At 50.8% G+C, this 25,070-nt stretch overlaps 6 protein-coding genes across 6 annotated transcripts; 1 reads left to right on the top strand and 5 right to left on the bottom strand.

The window, feature by feature from the left end:
* Nucleotides 1-714: 714 nt before the first annotated feature.
* Nucleotides 715-8,006, bottom strand: ALTATR162_LOCUS550 (uncharacterized protein; the record flags this gene model as incomplete). Its single annotated transcript, XM_043308144.1, has 2 exons — nt 715-7,300; nt 7,357-8,006. 2 exons carry the CDS (start codon nt 8,004-8,006, stop codon nt 715-717), a joined length of 7,236 nt encoding a protein of 2,411 aa, XP_043164079.1.
* A 2,067-nt stretch (nt 8,007-10,073) lies between these two features.
* Nucleotides 10,074-11,131, bottom strand: ALTATR162_LOCUS549 (uncharacterized protein; the record flags this gene model as incomplete). Its single annotated transcript, XM_043308143.1, has 3 exons — nt 10,074-10,594; nt 10,659-10,968; nt 11,024-11,131. The coding sequence occupies 3 exons, from the start codon at nt 11,129-11,131 to the stop codon at nt 10,074-10,076; spliced, it is 939 nt and encodes a 312-aa protein (XP_043164078.1).
* Nucleotides 11,132-12,512: 1,381 nt separating this feature from the next.
* Nucleotides 12,513-15,906, bottom strand: ALTATR162_LOCUS548 (uncharacterized protein; the record flags this gene model as incomplete). The annotated part of the gene is made up of 9 exons (XM_043308142.1): nt 12,513-13,300; nt 13,350-13,457; nt 13,510-13,958; nt 14,020-14,294; nt 14,416-15,019; nt 15,074-15,201; nt 15,256-15,553; nt 15,609-15,653; nt 15,701-15,906. The coding sequence occupies 9 exons, from the start codon at nt 15,904-15,906 to the stop codon at nt 12,513-12,515; spliced, it is 2,901 nt and encodes a 966-aa protein (XP_043164077.1).
* A 748-nt stretch (nt 15,907-16,654) lies between these two features.
* On the top strand, nt 16,655-21,554 carry ALTATR162_LOCUS547 (uncharacterized protein; the record flags this gene model as incomplete). Its single annotated transcript, XM_043308141.1, has 6 exons — nt 16,655-16,856; nt 16,907-18,078; nt 18,129-18,218; nt 19,313-21,034; nt 21,099-21,281; nt 21,330-21,554. The coding sequence occupies 6 exons, from the start codon at nt 16,655-16,657 to the stop codon at nt 21,552-21,554; spliced, it is 3,594 nt and encodes a 1,197-aa protein (XP_043164076.1).
* Nucleotides 21,555-21,670: 116 nt separating this feature from the next.
* ALTATR162_LOCUS546 (uncharacterized protein) lies at nt 21,671-22,225 on the bottom strand (the record flags this gene model as incomplete). Its single annotated transcript, XM_043308140.1, has 2 exons — nt 21,671-21,793; nt 21,872-22,225. The coding sequence occupies 2 exons, from the start codon at nt 22,223-22,225 to the stop codon at nt 21,671-21,673; spliced, it is 477 nt and encodes a 158-aa protein (XP_043164075.1).
* Nucleotides 22,226-23,193: 968 nt separating this feature from the next.
* Nucleotides 23,194-24,604, bottom strand: ALTATR162_LOCUS545 (uncharacterized protein; the record flags this gene model as incomplete). Its single annotated transcript, XM_043308139.1, has 2 exons — nt 23,194-23,392; nt 23,457-24,604. The coding sequence occupies 2 exons, from the start codon at nt 24,602-24,604 to the stop codon at nt 23,194-23,196; spliced, it is 1,347 nt and encodes a 448-aa protein (XP_043164074.1).
* Between the last annotated feature and the right edge of the window lie 466 nt (nt 24,605-25,070).

The raw sequence follows: 25,070 nt of genomic DNA, 5'->3' as shown, positions 1-25,070 counted from the left end.
AATGTTTTCGTCCTCAACAGTGGTAGAGTCATTACCGAGCACATCTCCGCATGATTATTTGGTGAGCATGATAGTGGTGCTCTCTTTGGTGGACCTGTCGTTGCTGTTGACTGCGTGCTCAGTGGAAGACACTGACGTGACAGTAGGTGAAAGAATGGGGTAGATCGCTAGGAGGTGCCGCGGTAGTCTGGTATATTCACGCTTTGGGTTTTAATTGTGACAAAGTTCACCGGGAACTGATTGATATATGATCAGTCACTGCCACGAATTGACAACATGAACTTCTCCATGCTAACGTGATTGCGCCTCTATACGCAGTGAAAATTCCACACTAGAGCTTGCCACTGACGGAGCATCTTGATCGACCTTTCACTAGTTTTAGTGCAAGACCACGCTGCTGTGTTCGCAATCCAGTGTAGGCTGTCAATTGTCACACCGGGGTGATATACTCTAACGGCTACCGATTCTTTCACATACGACCAGAGGGCACTAAAAATTAGTTCACCAGTCTGATCCGTCAAAAGTTCATCACGTCGGTTGTGGTCAATTTACTGTTCTATACTTACTGAAAGCAGAAACAGTTTCGATATGATTATCGATAGCACACACGAGTAGACACAGGTCCATGAAATTCTATTGTGTAGACAATCGTCGAATAAGCCAAGTGCCAGATCCGTGCACACGGGGCCAGTTGCCCTATCTGTATGCACCAATCTATCCTGTCAACTTCTTCAGTACAACCTCGCAAAGACTTGTCAATGTTCGCGCTCCTACAATCTCAAGCACACTCATTTCGACACCCAATTCCGACCTCGTCCAATTCCTCATCTCCACCGCAACCAGACTATCAACTCCGTAATCGCCTAGCGGCCTCGAAATTTCCAGCGACTCTTTCATGCCCAGACTACGCATGAGGACCGCATTCATGACCTCGATCGACGCTGCCAACAGCGTAGATTTCTCCACGCCGTCTTTAGCCGCATTCTTGAGCAGTGCAAGCTTCGTGGCCGCAGTACCAGATCCACCGGACCCCGCAGCACCAGATGCAGCAGCACTGCCTGCAGGGGCACGAAGCGAGCTGAAACGGTGTAGCGGCTCGAAGAATGGAGCGCCAGGCATGATTCCCGTGCAAAGAATGCCCCAGCTACTCTTGTTGATGCTGTGGGTCTGCTGCATGATACTGGCTCGCAGTATACGGTACAATAAAGACTCGTTGATGAGATGCCAGCCCATGGCTTCCAGGCGCCGATTCGCATTGTCTTTGTCCTTGAGATATCCGACTTCATCGACAGGACCTAAGTCTACGGAGCACGCTGGCAGGCCTTGTTGGATGCGCCATGAAGCGAATGCATCAAGGAATGCGTTTGCAGCGGCATAGTTGGATTGACCCATATGACCAAGCAGACCGCTCACGGAAGATAACATGGTGAAGAAGTCGAAGGAAAAACCATTGGCTTCAGAATGTTCCTGGCCTGCCACGTGCAGGTTCCAAGTCCCGGCAACTTTGGGTTGGCCAGGGAGACGGAACTCTTCTGGTGTCATTTTAGTGAACATACGGTCGCGGATCAGCATCGCGCCCTGGATCACGCCGGCGACGGGCTTAGAGGCGGCAGAATAGGCGCGGCGGACGTCGGACAGATTGGTAATGTCTCCGGTCACGAGATCGACGTGGCAGCCCAGCGTGTTGCAGTCATAAATCGTCTTCTGAGACCGTTCATCGTCGTAACCACTGCGAGAGATTGTGACGATATTGGTTGCGCCGTTGCGAGCGAGATAGACTGCAAGAGAGCTGTTGAGACCCTTGAAACCGCCTACTATGAAGTACGAACGGTCTGGTCGAAGCTTGAACTGGGGCGTCATGGGTCGGACAGGAACCTTGACGGCCCTGCTGTTCTCGTAGGAGATGACGACTTTGCCGATGTGTTTGCCACGTTGCATGTATCGGAACGCTTCAATGGTCTCTTCGAAAGCAAAGACTTTGCACACATGAAGAGGTCGGATAAGACCCTGCTCGACCAGATCCATGATTTGCTCGCCAACCTTGCGAGTGACCTCGTCCGTAATGCTGGGACGCGACAAATCCAGCGCGCGATATGAGCAATTGCGATCGAAAGGTTCCATCGAGAGACTATTGCGATCGATCAAGTCCTTCTTGCCAATCTCGATCATGGTACCATTTTCAGCGATGCAGCGCCAAGATTCATGCAGCATGTCGCCGGTCAGGGAATTGAGACAGACATCTACGCCGCGTCCGCCGGTTGCGCGCAGGAGCTGCGCAGCGAATGTCGTCGAACGGGAAGAGAAGACGCGATCTCTGCGAACACCATAGTTTTCAACGATGAAGTTGATCTTGGCTTCTGTGCCGACGGTACAATACACCTCGGCTCCAAGGTACTTGCACAAGTCGAGTGCAGCAAGACCGACGCCGCCAGATGCAGAGTGGATCAGGACGGACTGCCCTTTTTGGACATTGGCAAGCGTGATCAGACCATAGACAGCGGTATGCACAGCGATTCCGAACGTCGTTCCGTCGACAAAGGATATGTGTCCCGGTAGCTTGTACACCGCGTGCCAGCGATTACGGACGCGATTACCGAAGCAGCCGCCGTCTCGTCGGACCAGAAGGACTCTGTCGCCAGGCTTGACTGTTTCCACATCTTTGCCGACATCGGTGACTATGCCCGTACATTCGAGCCCGATCAATTTCTCGTTGCAGGGCACAAAACCCATGGCGTTGGCCAGATCTTTGAAGTTCATGCCAGCTGCCACGACTTCAATCTCAACTTCGTCGTCCTCCAAAGGTGGGACCTCAACCTGGGTGTACACCAGAGTATCGAGCGTACCAGGACGCTCACTGGTGAGACGAATAGTCGACTCATGACCATGTATAGTCATATCTTGAAGCGATGGGCCATCTTGGCTCTGCTTCTCCGCCACGTTGATGGCTTCGTCGCCAATCACCCGACTGACATGCAGTAGGCCGTTGCGTTCCACAAACTCGTTGTCGATTCTGCCGAGGACTTTGACGGTACCAAGGTGCTTCAACACGGTGTTTATGGTCTCCAAGCTGGTCTTGCTCATGGCGGACTCCACGTCTAGGCACATGAGGATGTTGTTGGGATACTCCAGGACAAGAGATCTCGAGGCACCGAACATGAGGCCACGCTCTGGATGTGTGACAGACATCTGCGAACCTGCAGTAACCCAGAGGATGCGGCATTCTCGCTCGATGATGGTCCGAAGTGCTTCGAACTGTTCGTCTCTGAGGTCTGTCAGAAGAGGAGCAAACATCTCGTCTAGGACAACGACCGTGCTCTTTTCTGGAATGTCGTTGAATGGTAGTATGTGTTCAACAACACTCCATCCACGTGTTTTGAGAAGGTCCCGGATCGTATCAGTTGCGCCAGTAGGCTTGCCGAAATGCGCAAGGCAGATGTTGTTGGGGAGGAGGGATTCGGCTGGTTCTGGTCGCTGACTTGCAAGATAGATCAAGCTCAGCGATCGCGCCGCAATGCCAGAGACACGGGACAAACCATTTGAAGACTCTGAAGTGGACGCAACCAATTGCCCGTCAATTTCAAGTGATTCCACACGTTGTGAAGACCACTCTGCGCTGTGCAGTACCGCGATATAGCCATTGTCCGTAAGCGCGCCGCGAGCGCTTTTCAAAACATCTTGAAGATGGGAGGTCACTTCGGAAATCTTTAGGATGACCAAATCAAATTTGTCTCCCCCAGCGAAGATCGCGTTTGCGTCGTGCACGACATGCTCAATGTTGGCTTCGCTTGCATACTTCTCACGTGCGTTGAGGCCTGATTTCTGGGACGGCAAGGAAAGCCGATATGCACAACCCCTTGCAATAGGCCCGGCTTTGGCGCGCAGCTGGTCGATCCATATGCTTTCACTTCTGTCGTCGTCGATGGCGAGCTCCAGGATCTTCGCCGTGGGACGCTTGTGCGCGATGATTGCCGCCACTTTAGCGACGCGCGCTAAGGCGGGCGTGTCTTCTCCTTCGTCCGACGCAACGCCCTGCAGAACACCAGACATCTGCTCGGGCGACAGGAACGCGACATCTTCAGACCACACCACCTGCGTGAATGCGTGCGGTTTATCGACACTGGCATTGATGGCATGGTATCGCAGTCCTTGTAAGTGGCAGAGCATCTGGTGATCTCCCTCCGAAAAAGTTCGGATGTCGCTCACGAAGCGTTTGTTGTCGTCTGGTCGTCCAACACCACCATATTTGGCCTCGGAGGCGACAATGCCACGGGAAACGTCGCCCGCCGATTGGAGTTTGCGCAGAGGCTGTGGGAAGATGATGAACTCGTCGATCAACCTCGGTGGCATGAGCGTGTCGAGCGCTGATCGGTGCCCACGGTTCAGCGCCACAGTTGCAATTTGCAAGCACCCATCCATGGCCGCAGGATGCATTGCATAGTTGCTCTGCTGATGTTTGGACTCGGGAAGTCCCAGCTTGATGACGGCGCGGCAGTGACGAGCATCGGCTTGCGCCTCGATTTCCTGGCACGGCTGAAAGGCATCACCAAACATGTATCCGACCTCGCGCATCGATTTGTACCATACTGAACCTGGGACGGCATGCTTTAATGGACCAACATCAGCTTCTGTGGCAATTTTGCTCACAGCATCGCCAATGCTAATAAGTCCAGTGGAGTGCTCGTCCTGAATGTCCTCGCCTTCCCTAGAGATACTGGTAATTGTGAACTCGTGCCACGACTCCTTGGTACTGGAACATGGCGTGAGAGAGAGCTGGATCATCGTCGGCGCTGAATCGCTGAGTACAAGCATGCGCGGAAAGGAGACATTGCGAAGCTTGTATGTCACATCGTTGACACCGATATTCTCTGCCAAACGGCCTGTTGCTTTACTTTTCTGGAAGATAGCCTCTATCGCCATGGCCATATACGCTGCTGCTGGGAAGATGACTTGCTCGCCGAGCGTGTGATCCCGAAGCCAGGGTACATCGCTGAGTCGGAGCCCGTTCTTCCATGTCGGGCTGGTCCATGGGACGCCCAGCATCTTTGATCCAAGCAAGTCGTGATGGACAAACTTACGGAAGCGCCAGTCTTTGCTAGATTCGGTCTCATGCCAATACTTCGTCGAGTGATCCCAAGCATAATTCGGCAGGTCAGAGATGAAGACTGGGACCTCCGTCTCATCGTCGTTGAAAGGCGACAACTTAATGGAACAACCAGCGATGAAGAGTTTTCCGGCACACTCCAGCAACGTATGGAGTGCATCAGGCCCACGCTTCCACGCATTGACGTATGTTACGTCTGAGGATGCAGCCTTCTTCACTTGACCGACGGGGCCTTTCAGAGCATCGCTCGGTCCGATCTCGACCAGGAAGTCGACGCGGTCTTCCTCGCATGTTATCATTTTACGGCACGCCGGTCCAAACAACACGGGCGACACCATATTCTTAACCCAGTAGTCCGGCCCAGGCGTTGCTGTTAAGGTCTTGCCTATGGTGGAAGAGAACATCTTGATCCGCCGGCTTTGCACCTTGGGTGTTGCACACCAGTCGACATGCTTTTCAAGCAGGTCTCGGTACAATCCAGCGACTGGCTTCATGTGCGATGAATGATAAGCTGCATCGACAAGAAGTGCTCGAGCGAAGTGACCGTCGTCTTTCAACTTCTTCTCAACTTCAGCGAGCTCTGATTTTGTGCCTGAGAGAGTCACGCTCTTGTCGCTGTTGATACAGGCAATTGTGACAGCGCTGCCGTCCAAATATGGGTCGACGGTGTCTGGACCAAGACCGGTCGCCAACATACCGACTGGGGTGTCGTACTTTGCTTCTGCAGTGGCTTGGCCTCGGTAGTATGCAATTTGTATCGCTTGCTCTGGGGTTATAAGGGCTGCAGCTACAGCAGCAGCAATTTCCCCTGAGGAATGGCCTACAACAGCATTGTAGTCTACCCCAGCAGCATCGAACAACGCTAGAATGGCGATCTGGAGAGCTGTCACAAGCGGTTGCGAAAGTTCGGGTAGGCGCATGTGCTCCACACTTCTCGGACGAATAATTTCATCGAGAAGACTCCAAGAAGGGGCTGCATAAGAGTTCTGAAGTACTTCGTCTAGATGTTTGATGGTGCGCGCTGCTAGAGGAAAGTTGTCGACGAGAGCCTTTCCCATCTCAGGCCACTGTGCACCTTGACCCGTGAATACGAAGCCGATATTTGGCAGCTCTGGACGAACGTGGCCGCGTTGGAAGCTTTGCATGTCCAACTCAGTGCTTGTTGCAATCGTGAAACCGCGATGGTAATGGCGAGATTTTCGCTCACTCAGAGTATAAGCAAGGTCATTTAGTTTGATGCCGACTGCAGGATCAGATAAATGCTTATCCAGCTCCGAAAGCTGTGACTGCAATGATTTTTCGCTATTCGCGGATAGCACCAGAAGCCGGGGTCTTTCTACAGTCTCTTGGAAATCATACTCGTCTTCATCCGCGGTGTACGAGGACGTGTGATACAAGCCCAGGCCCTTAGCCTCATCAACGACGGCATGGGCATTCGAGCCACCATAACCAAAAGAGTTTACACTCGCCCGTTTGATCGGTACGTGAGGCCAGGGCGTTGCTACACGAGAGGCCCGAAGTTTCCATTTTTCGAAGTCGATCTTAGGGCTCGGGTCGACAAAAGTTGGGTTCCCTGGAATGACACCCTTTTCTAGGCTGAGTACGGTCTTCAGTAGGCCCGACAAGCCAGCTGCAGGCTCAGAGTGGCCGATATTACTCTTCACCGAGCCAATCCGAAGTGGCTTGGCAGGGTCACGTGACGGCGCGAAGACATTGGCAACACCGGTGGCCTCGAGCGAATCGCCAACTCGAGTGCCTGTGCCGTGGAACTCCACATAACTGGTCACGTTCAAGTCTCTAATACCTGCGTTCTTGTACGCTTGCCGAATAGCAGCAGACTGCGCTTCATGATTTGGAGATGCAATACCAGCGGTCCAGCCATCGCTGTTTGTGGCCGTGCCTCGGATGATGGCTCGAATTGGGTCCTTGTCCCTGATGGCATCTTCAAGACGCTTGAGATATACCATGCTAACGGCTTCTGCTTTGATGTAGCCGTCGGCCTTGGAGTCGAAGGTGTGACACTTGCCCGAGAGAGACGCAGCACCATTGGCGCCCATGTAATGATCCATAACGTGCTCCGGGCTACAGTACAAATTTGCACCGGCCACGATGGCGGAGGTTACCTCTCGCGTCTGGAGGTATCGCATAGCGAGATCCAAACCGATGAGTGCACCAGAGCACGCGGTATCGATTGTCATTCTAGGCCATTGTCAGTTTGGCGGAACAAGATTAGATCACCAGAAGAAGATACGTACGAGGGGCCTTTTGTGTTTAGGAAATGAGAGATTCGGTTGCTCAACATCGCTCGACCAACACCGACTGCAGTAGCCGATGCACGATTTTCTGGATCTCTGGCCTGCATGTCGCCATAGTCACTTGCGAAAGAGCTCACGAAGCAGCCCACTGGCGCGCCTGACATCTGCTCCAGAGTGACACCAGCATTTTCGAGCCCTTCGTAAACAACTTCTAGCAACTGCCGCTGCTGCGGATCCATAGACGTTGCCTCAATGCCGGAAAGCTTGAAGAATTGCGCATCGATGTCTCGCGGATCGACGTTCTGGAGGAACATACCCCCTGGCGAGGCCATCGTTTGCGGTTTTAGCGACCCATCGTAGTGTGTGTTGATATCGAACCGGGTACCCGGCGGTGTGTTCACGGCAATCTTGCCCTCGGACAAGAAGTTCCAGAACTGCCGCAGGTTGCTGCATTCATCCGGAAGGCGGCATGCCATGCTGACAACGGCCACCGGATCCTGGACATAGGCGGTCGATGCATCAGCTCCGTTGGTCACAGCATCTGCAATAGACTCGGTCTTGCTCGAGCCATTCGTATGGTGGTGACCATTGCTGTATCTGTTGCCATCACTGGCGCCCTCAATGTCAGGAATAGTTTGATGTGGAGCCATACTGCAAGTTCTACAACGAGGAAGTAGTGAACGGGTTGGGTGCCTGTTGTATAGCCCACGATGAAGAAATGGGGATGATGTTGCTATTGCACTTAAACGCGGACAAGTCTTATACACAATATCAGTATCGACCACTGACACATCTATCAAGATGAAGATAACAAGCCACTTTCATGAAGTGGTTGCATGCGATCGGAATAGCATTTTGGCACGGCCTTCGCTTGGAGGCTCAATTCTCCATTGGTGTTGGATCTCGCCGCCACCATTCGACATACACGTCCATCTCGAGTCTCGGACTCCTACAAATCAGGCCCCCATACAACCGGCACACCTTTTTCTCACTCCAGCGGTAACAAGCTGATAAGCATCACACCTTCTAGGCACCTTTTGGAGGCAATTAGCCTAAAACCTTCAACGCACCCTAGCGCATATCATCACAGTTGGCCTCCGCTGCATCTCTGAAGGATGAGTATGCTAGCTTGCAGGACTTAAATTTCGAAAAACATGGCGTATGCTGACCATTGTCTACAAAACGTATCGGTCAGATACGGTAGATGGGCCGCCATGTGTCAATTGGTATTGGGTTCCAAACCTCAAACATGGAGCTGCATGGAGGATGACTCCTGCAGTACGCATCTTTGCAGGATACATCATCCTCCGCACCGTTTTCTCCTAAACATATAATCAAACGCAACGTCGATAGGCAAGGGACCCTGCCGTTCTGAGGTGAGCACGCGAGCATATACCTGTTACCTTGTCGGTAGTATCCTGGGGCCCTGATCGTTCGATGAGTGAACTATCGCCGCCGTATCGGCGTAGTTCATGCGTCAAGACGCGCGACTAGAAGGGTCCGGAGTCGCCGCCTGTTACTGGTAAGCCTTGAAGAGCGGTCAATCACATTGCTGCAGTCGAGGCTGACACTTGAGTGCAAAGTATCCTTGTCATCGATGCATCCACTGCTAAAACTGGAAAACACTCGCGTGCCTCTTTCCGAGTCCACTTTATGCTTATGCACAAACTCAGTCGCGGCCGCTCCGAGACGGCGACTGCGACGAACGGCTTTTCCAAACAGCTATGTTTTGGATGATCGCAGCAACACCTGTAATGATGGCTTATACCAGTCTCGATTGGCCTTGTTGATTGCAGGAACACCGATTCTGATAGTGTTGCTTTCATGCTCGCATGCCAGAGCAGTTTGTAAGAACCCGCCTCGCTACCGTGGAACAACGAAAGCTCTCTTTTTCGATTGTACTTCTAGTGCTGTAAGAAAGGATGTGTCTGACTCTAAACAGCTGATTGCATATAGAATACAGTTGTCTGAAGCCCTTCACTACCTCATGTTGTCTTGCCGTTAGCGTTGCAAAGATTTGCGAGCGTCTTCCACTACCGGTATATTGCCTTCCAAGGCGTGGCAAGAGCGTGGCTCGGTTCAATTGCTATCTGGAAACTCTGTCATCCTCTAATTACTTCTGAATATGGGCTGATCTTGTTTCAAGAAGGTGTGCTAGCAGTCTTTCCCGGGAGCGCCCTGCACATCCCGCAAGAGGCAAAATTACGGCACAACGAATGTGCTCCCCAAAGCCTTGGTAGATTTGGCCAGGGTGAGCGAACCACGCCACACCTATGCCGCCCAACGGTATCACTACCAATGAATTGAGCATCAGTACTGCACGTAGCACTAGATTGCTTACCCGAAAGCATGCCCCGGGGTTGGTACGGCTTCCGCGGTCTGGGAATGATCTTACTTTGCCCAGTGACGCCTGCACCCGGATGTGTCATCATTATGTGCTCAACGGCATAATAGCGTTCGGCATTGCGATGCTGACAGTATTGCGCATGGATACAGTGGAATCCCTGGCAACTCTTTCTACTGTACGTTCATGTAGGGCACACAGGGGAAGGGTCAAAACAAAGGAACGACTACTGGAGTCACAGTAAGTAGCATGGTTTTACAGTACATATTCTTTAAGTCCTCTATGCAGCTATAGTGATATGGTATTCGCTGACGGAGTTTAGAGTACGGAAGAGTTTTCTTGTTAGACACCAAGATCAGCTTTCCCGTACCTATCAAGCTGACTTCCCAATTTTGCCAGCAATCGCGTCCCTCACAAATTGCACCTGTACCTCATTGACATTCCGCGAAGATTCCGGGCTGTCCAGAATATCCATATGCTTTGCCCCATTCTCAACATGAAGCCTCTTTGGCGCCTTCAACGCCTCATAATGCACCATCTGCCTCGCCACCGGAATGACCTGGTCATGCTCCGCAAGCAAAAATAATACTGGCTGTGTGAGGTACTTGCTCGCATGGCCGACGTCCCAGAGCAACATGTGCCGATAAGTCGCGACTGTCGTGCGATTGACATGTCCGGGCGCCAATTCTGCACGCAATGGGTCGGTCTCATCGTACTGGCCCAGCAGTCGCATTATAGCATCATGCTCGAAACCTGGGTCCCAGCCCACGGGACTCTCGCCTTTCTTCGTGAGCATAGGGACGTAGAAGGGCCCATTGCCTTTGATACGTGACTCGCGATCTTTAGCCGCTTTCATCAAAACATTCCGCAGCTTCGCCATATCGTAGCTCGTTTCTGAAAGTGGATGTACAAAGTCAGTGTTTTTCTCAAATACTGTCCGTACATAGACGTTACGTACCTGTGCCTGGACACACTGCAACTACGAACTTTGCGCGTGGGTCCACAGCACCGGTTGCCATCGCGATTGCTGCACCGAGTGAAAAACCCCAGAGACCAACGCCCAGCCGCGGGTCGACTGATGAGCAGCTAGATAAGTAGGCTAGAGCATCGGACAAATCCTCGACTTGTTGAAATGGGTTTATGTTGTTGCGAGGCGTGCCGTCACTTCTGCCCACACCACGAGGATCGAAAAGAAGAGCGGTAATGCCAGCTGCCTGGAAAGCGAGGGCGGTGCTTGGCAGTCCGATCATTTCTTTCGTTGCATTGAACTCATCTGGAGTTAGCTTTCATTTGTTCTTCTCGTTCTTGGAAGGAGAAACGTACACCAGGAGACATGACAACTCCCACGCTACGGGTTTCCGCTGGAAAAAGCCATCCTCGAAGGATCACGCCATCGACTGCTCTGAACTCAACAGACTCGTAACCTGGCATCCTGAGTTTGGCTATCGTTAATAGCACGGTAACGGCGAAGCCTGTATGAGAAGTGAAGATAGTAAGACGAGACGAGTTCACAGAGTGCATGTAATTCGAGCAGCATTTTTGCCCACCGCCAGTTCTCTCGGGGTTGGGCCTGAATTCCTACATTCTGTCATAAATCGATGTTGATGATAAGCAATGGGCGGCATGCGGGATGGCGCGGCGTACAACCGCCCGTCTGACGTGTATAGCTTACCGGAGAGGCGGAGGCGGTTCGGGTCGCCTGCAACTACCTGCTTACGGTCCGCATCCTTGAACGAATGGTCAGCATTCCTTAGCGTGGCAGGGGTACCCAGGTATCACCAGGGTCAGGTGCTGACAAGGCTTCCCACCAAGACCCGAGTTCATTTACACTGGGCTTGTCCTAGGAGAGAACACCAACGTTTCGTTCAACTAGACTGTACTTGATCCCTGCTAGATAAGCTGGGAAGGATTTGAAATGCTCCAGTGGTCAGACACTGCATAGCACCCTGGCTCGCAGTATTCTATTGCTTCAAGGCCTTCTTACAGTAGTCAATACTGTTTGCATAATACCCTGCCGGTCAATGCTCAAGTGCTCTACCGTCACGGGCATCATACACAGTATACGAGGGCAACCGGTGGAAGGATTTAGGCGGTGTTAGTGTAAGTTATGTATAGAATCGCGGCACAGTGTTAGTGATCGAATGTGCCGACACAGACGGAGCAGCCCTCGGGGCCTCACCAAAAAGTTGCGGTCGTACAACAACCCGTGCGCAAACTACTTCGAGTCTTCTCGGGAAAAGGAACAACCTCCCGGCAGCTGTGTAACGTCCAAGTCTCTTGTCACCGGCCAATGTCAATTGGAAATCACAATTTTGTGAACCAAGCCTCTACTGACTACGCGACTTGCCAATCCTGGTGGTGTTAGGGCTCGTTAGCTGAGAGCACACGAATTCTGGCGTGGCCTGGCGACCTTATCATTCTCGAAGTCATCGATCCTTCCGTGCTTCTAAGAAAGGTGCTGTCTCGAAAGGTAGCATCCGAGCACAGCAGACATTAAATTTTAGCTAAGCATTGTGGTTGATGCTGTATGCGTCTTCGCGAGTCTTTAAGCAACGGGGCATATACCAAAATCATGCTATTGAGCTTAGCCAAGAGTGTCTAGCTAGTACAGGAAACTGTTCGGCTGACAAGCAGAGTCGACTGCATTCAACGTCGCGGAATGTAGCTCGCTGTGACTTTGTGAACGTGCTCGTGTCTATTGCGTCAACCCTCGGGAAACATTGAACGCCGAAGCTCGTGACTCAAAAGTACAAACACTTGAGAATCGTTCGCCTGTTTGCCAAAGGCTCACTCTAATCTGCTAATCTACAGACTACGTAACCACCACCAGCCAGACCGTAGTACACAGTATTGAGTTGACCATCAGTTGCTGGAACACAGCCCACAAGATGGTGTTCAAGCACTTTGGTGTGAGCACAGTCCAAATTGACGGGTCATTTCTCTTCCAGATGCAGGCCAGCACTACCAACAGTGAGGTCGTCGCCGTGAACATGGTCTGCAGAATGAGATGCTCAACGAAGCCATTCCGCGCATGTCGCACTTGCGTCGTTGAGACATCTCTTTGCAACCTATCCGTGGACAGTTGTGCCGAAGCTACACGATACGTGTGGAAACTACTGAGGTGGCCGTTGGCCTCGGTGTTCAAACCAACACCCTGTGGGGCGCCGTGCGGGGTCTCGGTATGACTGTCTATAGAGTGCTTGCCGTGTTCCTTCTCATCGAAATCTCCCTCAACGACACCATGTGCAGATCCATTAGAATAGTCGGGCTTGCGGTTTGTAGGACCCGAATCTGCCTTTACAATGTCGTCGAAAAAAGTGGAGGTGTTTGATGAGCTGTTGGTAGGGACGTTGCGGCCTTCAGTCCAGGCCACCAGCAGTCGCAGACTCGATAGCGACCACCACACGGGCCCAAAATAGTTGCTGAGAAGAGCTTGTATGGCTACTACAACTGCGCGTGATGTCTCAATACCATTAAAACCGTTCGTGAGATCGAATGAGGCGAAGGAGTTGCTATGACCACTTGCAAAAAAGGCACTTTGTCCGAGGAGGAGCGATGTCACCGCGATACCGGACGGGTCCAATTGGAGTTTAGAGGATACTTTTATACGAGTCAGCAATATGTTCTTTAAAGTTGGAGGGCAACATACAAAGCCACTGCAGCTGAAGGTCGAAGATCGGGAACAATACGAGATGCTTTGGCCGAGCCAACGAACGGAGGTATAAGTTAGCCAACTCAACGACTCCAGCAACTGTAGCTATTTTGTTTTATTAGGTGAATGAGCTTCCAAGATATTAACGTTGACGAACCTTTTCGGCTGAAGCGACCCGACATTCTGGACTGAATGACAACAGCCACGAAGCACGCACCCAGTCCAATCCAGAAAATGTTCAAACTCTCGTTACGACTGATGCTTGAGACGAAATGTTTGAACCAAGATGGTGTAATGTCTAGAGAGTCAGGGCTAAGGCGTAAAGATGCTGATAGGCGGGACAGTATCGCCACAGCGCACAAAGCAGTCGACGCTAGCATTGATGTCGCTGAGCCTAGGCCAAGATAATTTGTTACACTGGACATGGCTGAGACATATATCAACAAGCCTGGGATCCAATATAGAACTTGGTGGCCGGAAAAAAGGTCGTGAACGTAGTTGACGATGGATAATTGTGGGTTCGTTGCCTCGTCAAGGCTTTGACTGATGAATTGAAGTGCAACAGGGTAAACAATAGCCTTGAACCAACGTTCGCCAGCGTTCATCCTATGGTAGTCAGTTTAGGTGAACGGCCGATGGGTCACCGTGTCAAGAAATGGGAAAATACCTCTGAAAGCCAAGGTAGGCGAGCCATAGCGTTGACACAGAATACCAATAGTGGTGCTCCTCAACGACTAGTTGGTCTATGAACATCGTAGGGGCGTAGAAGATCATTATCGATCCGAATACCCACACATCGTGATCGTGCGGTGTTTTCGACGACAAATACATCCGTAACAGCAGTAGCATCGAGATGCTGAGCGTAGCGATACTTGCTGCAAGATATATATGGCTCGGGTTGTTGGGAGGAATGTTAAGAAGCCTCTGTGCATGGATGCAGAACTGTCACTCTTCTTAGTGATGATAATGCGAATTGAAGGTCTACACGGCACTATTGGGAAACATTCGGACGCGTTCTTCTGCGTAAATTTGTAGTAGCTGCTGTATGGGACTTCGAACTTACATTGCGTGTAATTTGTTTAACCGCTTCGATGGCTTCTGGTTCCAAGACATATTGGCTTTGCTTGTTGACTTTGAACTTCTCCAGCCAGCAAACCGCTCCGCTGAGATCGTCTGAACATGCACTGCACTGCTCGGTGCAGTATACAGTGCTCATGTTAGAAATGTCATACTGGGATCTTAGCAGGAACTCGAGCTGCTGAGCGTTGTTAGAGAGTATTTTAAGCCTGTCTTCGGGCTTGTCGAACAGGTCCAAGAATTCTGGCACAAATACACCCAAGCTTCTGGCTGGGGTTGCGAACCCCATCAGTCCTGCCAGCGTCGGGACAAAGTCGACCTGGCTGATGACGGAATGGTACTCAAAGCTCTTCGTTGGTGGGACAGGGCTTCTCATCCCATGCGAGATAGAATTTAGCTTCGGAGATATGAAAACCATGGCGGCAGAGATTTCGCCTGGGGAGCCACCTCCATGGTTCCCTTGGTCTGTCATACCGTGGTCCCCAAGCATGACGAAGAGCGTATTGCTGAGATGGGGCTTCGTTTTTAGGGCAGTATATACGAGCTTTACGACGCTGTCCATTTGAGCTTGTTTTGGTAACATGTGCGCGCTACTACGAATCAGCTAGTGACACGAGTCATAGCGTGGGACAATGGAGACTCACCCAGATGGACCTCCTTGATGTGCAATGTTATCCAGTCCCAAATAGTGCAGCACGAGTGCTTTCCAGTCATCTTTGTCGAGCTCATGGGGTAGATGTCGAGTGACGTTGCTGTCAACGGTTGTGAACTCCTGTTAGATACAATTTAGGTTCGCACCCGAGAAGTTCACGGTCTGACAACTCACAGGAAGGTACCAAGCGTCGGTTCCTTCAAATCTATCGAAAATATCGGAGTATATGTCGAGCCAAAGATCGGCGCCATAAAATACCATCTTTCGGTCCAGATCTATTTCTGTCTTCAGTCGAGACAGCCATGTGTCTGCTCCTACAAGACTTCTAGCACTTTCTGATTCAAATACGTTCAGCCAAATATCCAAGAAGGACTGACTTGTTCCCTGAGTCAAGGCTTTTACGCGGGAGAGCGTCAAGGTGGGCGAGGCTGCGCGCGCAGTGTATGGTATGGCCGCGCCCGATCGAATGAGGCTATCAATTGTAAGTTTAGTGATGGGAAGCTATACACATGAGGGGATGGTGTTACCTTCGAGTGTATTCGAAGCCAGTACCCTCTGCGTACACAAAGTCGCTTCACCAAGCTGTCAGCTTTATCTTTGTAGAAGGCCGGCTCAATACCTTCGGAGAGCATCGACCATCATAAAAATGATCTTGTCAAAGGGAGCGGCTGCGGAAACATCATTTATACGATTGCCAACATCGAATGATGTGTGATGTGGAATCAGAGGTCGGCCACGGAAGAACCCAACAATGAAGAGTATCACTCCAGCTGTGACCAGAATATTAGTACCTGCGAGACGAAGGTGATAAAAATGGTTTATCATGTTGAACAAATCTGGAAGGCGTGAGGTGTAATGCTCAAAATTGAAAAGTCAACATGGAACTGAAGTTGAACAAATAAAGCAGATGTCATCAAAAAACAACGTGTATGAGTATCCCTAGCTCGAATATGGAAGAAGATGGCTGAAACTTGAGCCTGGAATTAGAGGATTGCGCAAGAGCACAGCGTCTAGTTGATTGTATCCGAGGTCGATTAGCGTTATGCTCAGTGGTGGGACACATGAGGCGGTTGGTCTCCATCGCGTAGGATGCGGCCAAGTCGCCCATTCATGGCATAATCGATATGATAATGTCATCTGAGCTCACTCTGCATGATGGTGTTGTGAGGGCCGCACCGCTGCCCGTCAACCCTTGTCGCCATGGTGTTCCCCAACGTCAGCGTGCACGGACTCGAGACCGAACCGGCATAACTCCACTATCATGATTTTCAGCCGGTAGGGGCTCGTAGGATCTCCTCGACATGATGACAATACATGGACTATGTACGCACTGGCCGCTGTTATGCGTGCACATGGAACCCCGGACTGGCTACATACTGCCTAGGTAAGCCGACCACGGAATGTATGCAGCCGTGTCACAATGGTGCGTTGCTTACGGCCGCTGGGAAGATTGCTATGGTGATGGCCATGAACGCCTGGGTATGAGTGACTTTGGGAGATATCCTGCCAGCATCTAGCTCGACCACACTGCCGCGCCTCATCTATCTTGTACAAAATTTGAGAGTTCACGAACATGGTTCTGTTGAGCAGTTCTTCTCTATGCCTGGGAGCACTGGGTCTCGCTCTTTGTCTGTTGTTCAGACGCCTCAAAGAGTACAAACGACTTTGCCACGTTCCAGGACCACTGTTAGCTGGCTGGACCGATCTCTGGCTACTTCGCTACGTTATACCGGGCACGCTTTGCACTAAACTCGTCGATGTTTGCGAAAAACATGGTAAGTCAGTAGCGAAACATGGCAGAACTTCTTATTGATTTTGTACTCAGGCCCAATAGCACGAATTGGCCCAAACTGGGTTGTCTGTGGCGACCCTAATGAAATTCAGCGCATATGGGCCATCCGTTCTGGGTTTGTTCGCACTCCATGGTACAAAGCCACGCGACTCGATCCAGAAGAAGACAACGTCTTGACTGAGCTGGATACGAAACGACATCATCACCGACGGGCAAAACTAGTACCAGCGTACGCTGGAAAAGGTCTCGACAGTCAGGAGAGCTTACTAGATGAGCAGATCGAGAAACTCTACGATCTCATCGATCGCAGATACCTATCCACGACGAGCAATGTCAAGCCTTGCAACCTTGGTCGCGTCATGCAATATCTCACGCAAGATATCATCACCGCCGTCGGCTTCGGCAAGCCTGCAGGCTATCTCGCTGCAGATGCAGACCTAATGGGCATCCTCGAAACATGCGAAAACCTGTTAGCTCCCGGCCACATCATCATGTTCCTGCCTCTGGTACGGAAGGTGTTGGAGTCAGGTCTTTTGAAGCGATTTCTGCCGAAACCGACCGATAACCACGGTATAGGAGGCCTTCTTGGCTTGATTAAAGCACACGTTGACACTCGCTACGGTGAATCGAAGGTACACGGTAAAGATATGCTACAGAATTTCGTAGATTCCGGACTCACTCGACCGCAAGTTGAAGCCGAGTCACTGGTCACGCTTTTCGGCGGGACCGATTCCACTTCGACCGCGCTTCGGATGACGATCTTCTTCCTCTCCACCAACATGACAGCGTATCGCAGACTACAGGCTGAGATCGACGCTGCCGTTGTATCTGCCGTAAGACCGGTCATTGCAGATGAGCATGTCAAGAGACTACCATATCTGCAAGCATGCATTCGAGAGGGCATGCGGCTCTGGCCACCTAGCATGGCATTACTACCAAAGATGTCGGAGATCGATCAACTTGTATGTGGACAGCCAGTTCCGGCAGGCACATACATTGGGTGGTCGGCAATGACCATAATGAGGGATCGAGGAGTTTTTGGAGAAAGTTCAGTCATTTTCGAGCCTGCTAGATGGCTTGATGCGCACCCAGAGAAATTAAGGCAGATGGAAGGAGTATATGGCCTTATATTCGCCACGGGGACAGGATGGGAATGCCTTGGAAAGAAACTGGCATATGCGGAGCTCGGCAAGGTGCTCTTCGAGGTGAGTCGGCCATAATTATTAAGATACTTTAGATTGACACCTTGCTTCAGCTGTTTTTGCGCTACGACTTTGCCATGATCGATGCCATGCATCCTTATGACTGGACCAACCATGGCTTCACAATCCATCGAAACATGAATGTGCGTATCACCAGCAGGGGCAATGTGGGTGGTGGGTAGATATGTGCGAGGCTGTATGGGTTCTATGAGCATCAATCAATAATGGTACCACATTCAATCGTCTACTTCCGTTCATCAAGGCATACCCTCCAGCGACCTATTGCTAGATTGAAAGACGAATATACTGACTTGTTAGCAAATATGCACATGAAGCTGCACAAGAAGTACCGGTGACACCAGAGCACGCTCGTCTCTAGTGGTGGGGATTGAAGTCGCGTCGCCTGCACAGGATTACCATTCTGCAACGAAACCTGCATCTTGATTACTGCGGACATGCGGCCTGACATCGAACCACCGTCAATGACAAGAGAATCAGGCCTCCCCCTTAGCACAACGGCGGGTATAAGCTGACTGCATAGCAGGGTGCGCCAACCCGACACGGTGGTACCGAGGCTGACACTTTACGCATGTTCCCAAGCATTTGGAAGGTGATCGCGTGTAATAAGTACTGAGTCGTTCTGAGTCAAAATGGTACCCAAGATTGGTGTCCTCGGCTGCCATAGGAGTGAAAGACGTCAAGCTGGCACTGTGCTTTGAGACATGCATGGTGGCAGGACGCATGTCAGACGTGGGCGATATTATCCATGAGTGCCGAACGTGAGGGTCAACTGTAGGTATGTCACAGACTCGTTCTATGCGTACAGGCCGCTCTGCTAGACAGGGCACAGTGGGCCGTTCCTGTCCGCATTTTTCTGGGTCTGGACATGGTCTCGGGTTGTGCGCAAACATGCAACCTCAGTGGAGTATGGCGTGTTGTATACTAAATACAATTCCAGAGGAAAAGTTCAGAAAAGGCAGTGTGCAATTCCCGTTTAGCCGTCTCTGCTAAATCGCAGAAATTTACTCACAGATGCTGGTCATGAGATTGGACGCCGAGATTGAGGTGACATGATCCAGATCCGTGCCATCTCCGAAACATCCCCAGAAGTTTGTCAGCTTACCTCCAAGAACAAGCAGACCATGTTGCGGTTTGCGCAAGGGCTCTTCTTCTAGATTCCGAGCACTTCATCGCGCGATAAATCTCAGACTTTGCACTGTCGATGTTGACGAGCTAGATGTCGCTGCGCAACTCCTTCACTGCAAACGACTTTGCGCTCTGGCTGTCGTTTGACCGTCATTCGCGACAACCACATTCCCGTGCTGAGCAACCAGCAGCAATGTCGCGACGAACAAGCACGAGACGATCATCTGCGACACTGCAAATCGATCGCCAACATACTCAGGCAGCGCTGACTTGCAGTACAGATCGGGAGACCACGCCGACACCCGTTATAGGTCTTAGTAGCGCAGAGACTATGGAAAGGGTACTTTTGCCAGACGATGTTCAGGAGGTACCACGCCGAAGATTGAAAAGCACCGAGACTGCGAGAGCGATGGCGTCGCAGGATTTACCTCAAGCGGTGCTCGCAGACACCAAGTCCATCCGCAACCCAGAGGCGTCAACAGGCGACGTACTTCCGTACAGCGTACCGACGACACTACCACCTACGACAGCCACAGACTCCGAGAGTACTACCAAGAAACTCTCAGCAACAGCCATCGCATTGATCATGCTACCACTCTGCCTCTCGGTGTTCCTGTCCGCCCTCGACCTCACGATCATCACACCCGCCATCCCTACCATAGTGCGAGGCTTCCACTCTACCACGGGTTATGTCTGGATAGGCAGCGCGTTCATCCTAGCAAGTACAGCTAGTACCCCAGTCTGGGGCTCATTGGCAGATATTTGGGGCCGCAGGCCTATCCTCTTAATCGCGCTGACCATATTCCTTGGAGGAAGTTTACTCTGCGCTCTCGCGCCGTCCATGCATTCTCTCATCGCCGGGCGTGCATTGCAAGGCCTTGGATCCTCTGGTATGGGCACGACAGTCAACATCATCATTTGCGACACATTCTCCTTGCGCGATCGGGGGCTGTATCTCGCCATAACGTCCGTCGTGTGGGCGATCGGCAGCGCTATTGGACCAGTCATCGGAGGCAGCTTTACAACTAAAGTGAGCTGGCGATGGTGCTTTTGGATCAACTTGCCAATTGGAGCAGTGGTATTTATCGTATTACTTCTCTTCTTGAAACTTCCCTCGCCGCACACGCCTATTTTTGCGGGTTTGAAGGCGATCGACTGGGTGGGGAGTATCTTGATCGTTGGCGCCGCATTGATGATCTTGCTCGGACTGGACTTTGGCAGTATCACGTTCCCGTGGTCTTCGGCAACGGTTGTATGCCTCATAGTCTTTGGACTCGTGACGATCGGCGTCTTCATCGTGAATGAGTGGAAGTTCGCCAAACATCCCGTCATCCCACTACGTCTTTTTACAAACCGTTCGACAGTTGCTGCATACTTCGTGTGGGCTTGTAACTTTTACATCCTCATCGGCCTATCATACTACTTGCCTCTATACTCTCAATCCGTGTTAGGCGCCAACGCTCTCGTCTCCGGCGTCCATCTCATACCGCTCATTGTGGCCTGCTCTTTATCCGCCGCATGCACAGGCGCATATATTCAGAAGACAGGAACATATCTTCCGATCACATATATTGCACATGCCTTCCTATGTCTTGGTACCGGTCTACTCATTAGCGTTCGGGTTGGCGAGAGCCTGACGAAGCTCATCATATTCCAGGTCATCACCGGCATTGGAGTAGGTATGAATATCGAACCGCCACTCATTGCTGCGCAAGCTGCAATGACGGTCGTGGATACAGCGGTCATACAAGCGACTATGACTTTTGTACGGTCGCTGGCGACAACTGTGGCGGTTGTTGTTGGGGGCGTGATCGTACGTAACGTCTATGAACGAAGTACATGTGAGAAAAACACTGACTTCTTACATCTACCTTTAGTTCCAGAATCGGATGAACGCTGCTAGTCATGGTCTCGTGGACAAGATTGGTGAAGATCTGGCGAACATGTTTGGCGGTGACCAGGCGTCAGCGAGTGTGGAGCTGATCAAGACTTTGCCCGATCCTCAACAATTGCTCGTAAAGGATGCATACTATCGCTCGTTGAGATCTGTCTGGCTTATGGTACGCTCTCTTCCGCTTCTTAACCAATATATCGGCTGACAGCTGTAGTTCGTGGTGGCCGCAGGCCTATCGTTCATCGCCAATTTCTTTCTTCGCGCGCATCATTTGAGCGATACATCCGAGACCGCAGTTCTCGGAATCGACAGAATGGAAGGTTTGAAGCATGAATCAGCAGCGTATGACGGTACACCTATGACAAGACTGAACAGATCGTCTGGGGGCGATGAGGATGCGCTTGGAGCGCGGTCTTCTCAATATGGCGTTGCACCATAATTTCACATCTGGCTGATGGAATACTGTAAATGGCATTCAATGTCTCATTACTGATGACGACATCCGTTTTGAAGTAAATCGTAATTTGACTCTGAAGGAATCATGTTACCTATGATCTATCTCTGATCCTCCCCAACGACCTTCTCCTGCAACTCTCGCGCTTTCTCACCCATCTTCCCCACCCATGCCAGCAACCCTGCACTATCAAAGAATTGTAAACGATCATCAATCAGCTTCCCCTAAGAACACATCAGCACCATAACAGTCCAGAACGTCATGTCTCTCATTCACAGACAACAGATAGAAGGAGGACTTACATCCGTATCACATCCCAAAACGACGACATACTCATTGCGATACGTCCCCATGGATACTGTCTCTCCCACACCCTCCACGAAAAGTACAACCCTCCTAGTATCCTCGTCCACAACCCTTGGAGCAAATTCGTTGACTTCAAATGAAGTCCAAATAGTGAAGAGATCCTTGACGCCTTCAAGGTACGCGGCGTTGCTCACGGACGGGAAAATGGGCGTCACGGGCGCCGGGTAGTTCGAGTGCTTTGCATTGGGCGAGTAGACGGATGCAAGAGCGGTTGGGGAGAGGGTGCGGTGGGCATCGAGGTAGGCATCTGCAGTCGCGGAGAGTGTTTTGCGGAGGGAAGAGGAAGACATAATGAAGTAGCTTGAAGTGGTGATTTGATTTGGGAACAATTCTGTGAATCGCGATAGGACTGGTTGGGTACTGCAATTTTATACGGTCAGTAACACATGTCACAGTGTACTGGTATTGAAGGTTGCATCTGGAGCACTTGCTGACAGAACCATGTGCTTACCGGGGTTCCCATCAGACCGGCTATCATCATACCAAGGTTTGTAGCGCCAACACGATGTCCCAGTATTAGTGCGCTTACGGTACCTCGGGATTAGGCAGAGACGCTTACAACAGATCCTACAATTGTCGTGTCGCTTACCCTTATGAACTAAAGCTCCATAATGAGGCCATCCATAAGCTATATGCGGAACCCGCATATGCACGCGCTATGACAGGGAAGTTACTCGCCTACCTCGTTCTGTTGAAGTGCAAAGACACCGTACTGGACGACCAGCATTAAGGTATCGAGGGCTATTGCCGTTGCTCCCTCCATATGCGGCGATGTCTGCAGGGCGAGCTTGCTGGACTGAGTAGATAAATTGTAGCTGACGGCAATGATGACTAAGACTATGATGCATCGACGCAACGTAAGGATTAAAAGATATCAGTAACAGAGCGTTAGAGACTTTAATATAAAGAACACAGCTAGCCTTCATTTTGCACGCAAGTGTCAGGCTGGGCTGACGATATATACTATCCTGCACCATGATCAGTATCTCACTGATCATACGTACTTTTTTTATTGCATAGCGTTATAGCCTGCTTACCCGCTATCGTAGCTTAATAGCAGTTCGTTTCTAGTCTTAAAAGGCAATATACTCGTACTCTAACGACTAGTGTGTATCTAGTATTATATTAGACTCTATTGCTTAACAGCTAACCGCTACCTCACGCAAGAAAATTAGATGCATCTAAGAACCCCTTGATCCTTTTGCATAAATGGTAGTCTGTGAGTATTGTTTTTATGGAACGGGATGCTTCTTAACGATTATAACTTCGAGGCTACAACCTCTTCATACTCACTCAAATCCTTCTTATCACAGTTCCTCGGGCTCTCGCCAAACTCCTTACCCTTGCGACACTGTAGTTCTTCCGCGCTTTTCCATTTCCAAGCGGTATCCTTCTCCTGACCATTGCTCTTGCCTAGCAGTACATTACACATATAGTTGCCGGCGACGGGAAGGAATCTGAATAATTGTCAGCACCATCGCCTTCAGTTTTACAGAAGCAGTAGGGTCTAGAGTCACTTACTTGTACGAGTGGAAGCTGCCACCAACTGCGAGATACAAGTTGGCGAGCTGTTTATGAGGATGCTGACACATGAGCCAGTCTTCAGTGGGTGTGACAGCGTCGTAACAGATTCGCCAGCGGTCTGGTTGCCTGCTGCGCGTCCACTCGGGCATGGCGTTGTGCATTATCTGTGAACTTTCCCGCTTTAGCCTCTCTGGAACGTCGTTTTGGTTTCTTCGTGATGGCACGGTAATGGTATGTCCAGAAGGCGTAGTGACTCTATTAACGATCTCCGTCTTGAGATCATTGATCTTCAGCGTTCGGTTTGGCTGCGAAGGTGGGATGATGTCGACTTCTCCACCAATAACGATCACGGGTACTTCTTCGTCGATCATGCTTTGGGTTTCTTGTTCGTTCAGTGTATAGTACGCAGACACCCGTCCCACAGCGGTGATCTGGCGCTCGATGCAGTCTTGCTCCTGGATTTTCAAAGCATCTTCGATTGGCGACATCAGAGAACTTGTCCATGCTCCCGCTGCTAACACAATCTTGTCGGCTCTCAGAACTTGACCATCTCTCAATTTAACACCTGCGAGGCGACTTTTGTCGGCGCTGAGTAATAGCTCTTGCACGTCTCCAGTCACTCTTTTGACGCCCGACTCTAGTGCAACCTTGGTGAAGCTCTGGGTTGCTCTTTCCGCATCGCACCATCCCGCTTCACGATTGAAATAGCCTTTTCCGTATCGTTCGCTCTTGATGCCTTTCGTCACAGAGTACTTGTCCAACTCTTCAGCTGGCAAATCATGCGTGTAGTCACCTCCTCGTTCACAGAACGTCTTTCTTATCGCATCACCAAAACCACCATCTTTCTTGTCTAAGACGACCCAACCAGTTTTGTGAAAGTGACCCTGGACTGCTATGCTCCAAAACCAGAAATGGATAGCTTCATTGGCGAGGTTGCAGTAAAGGTGGGACTCGTAATCGGTACGGATAATACGATTGGTGTCGATGGCTGCTGCCTGCTTTTGTCCAAGCGATGCATTGGTGTTCCAGCGGTCGATGATAGTAATCCGCGATGGATCCTTGTACTGTCTGCTCAGATGGTACGCAGTTGACGCGCCAAAGGTACCAGCGCCTAAGATAAGTACTGTCGGCTCGTTGTCTGACATCTTCGATGTATAACGATGAATAAGTATTAAGGTTCGCAAAGCTGTCAATGATGTCTATGATAACAATGAGGCTTCCTGGGTGGATGAGACTGCTCGCGCTAGTGCTGCGGGGTCTTTTGCGGATCCGATGTACCTGCTTGGCTGAAAACGTACATTGGCTCGCACGATCGGGAAGGGAACCCAAGAAGCAACACCAGAAGTGTTGATATGTCAATACCGATAATGTTTGTTGAGAAATCCAGTTTTATTGTTAACCGATGAAAAGACAGAGCCTCCGTGCTTAGGGCTACGAGGCCGTTTGAAGCAGAAGCTATTCCACATCTTTTCGTTGTCGTTGTGCGCAGCGAACAAGACCTTAGAAGCCACTGCTGAGATGCTGTGAGTGCATACGCCGTTCGAGTAAAGAAAGAAAGAAAGAAAGACCACAGCAACTTAACGAAACGTAGGTCCTGATAACTTTGCCTAC

Source organism: Alternaria atra (assembly GCF_907166805.1).
Source record: "Alternaria atra isolate CS162 genome assembly, contig: 21, whole genome shotgun sequence".
Lineage (NCBI taxonomy): Eukaryota > Fungi > Ascomycota > Dothideomycetes > Pleosporales > Pleosporaceae > Alternaria > Alternaria atra.
This window is presented reverse-complemented; position numbering and strand designations above follow the sequence as displayed.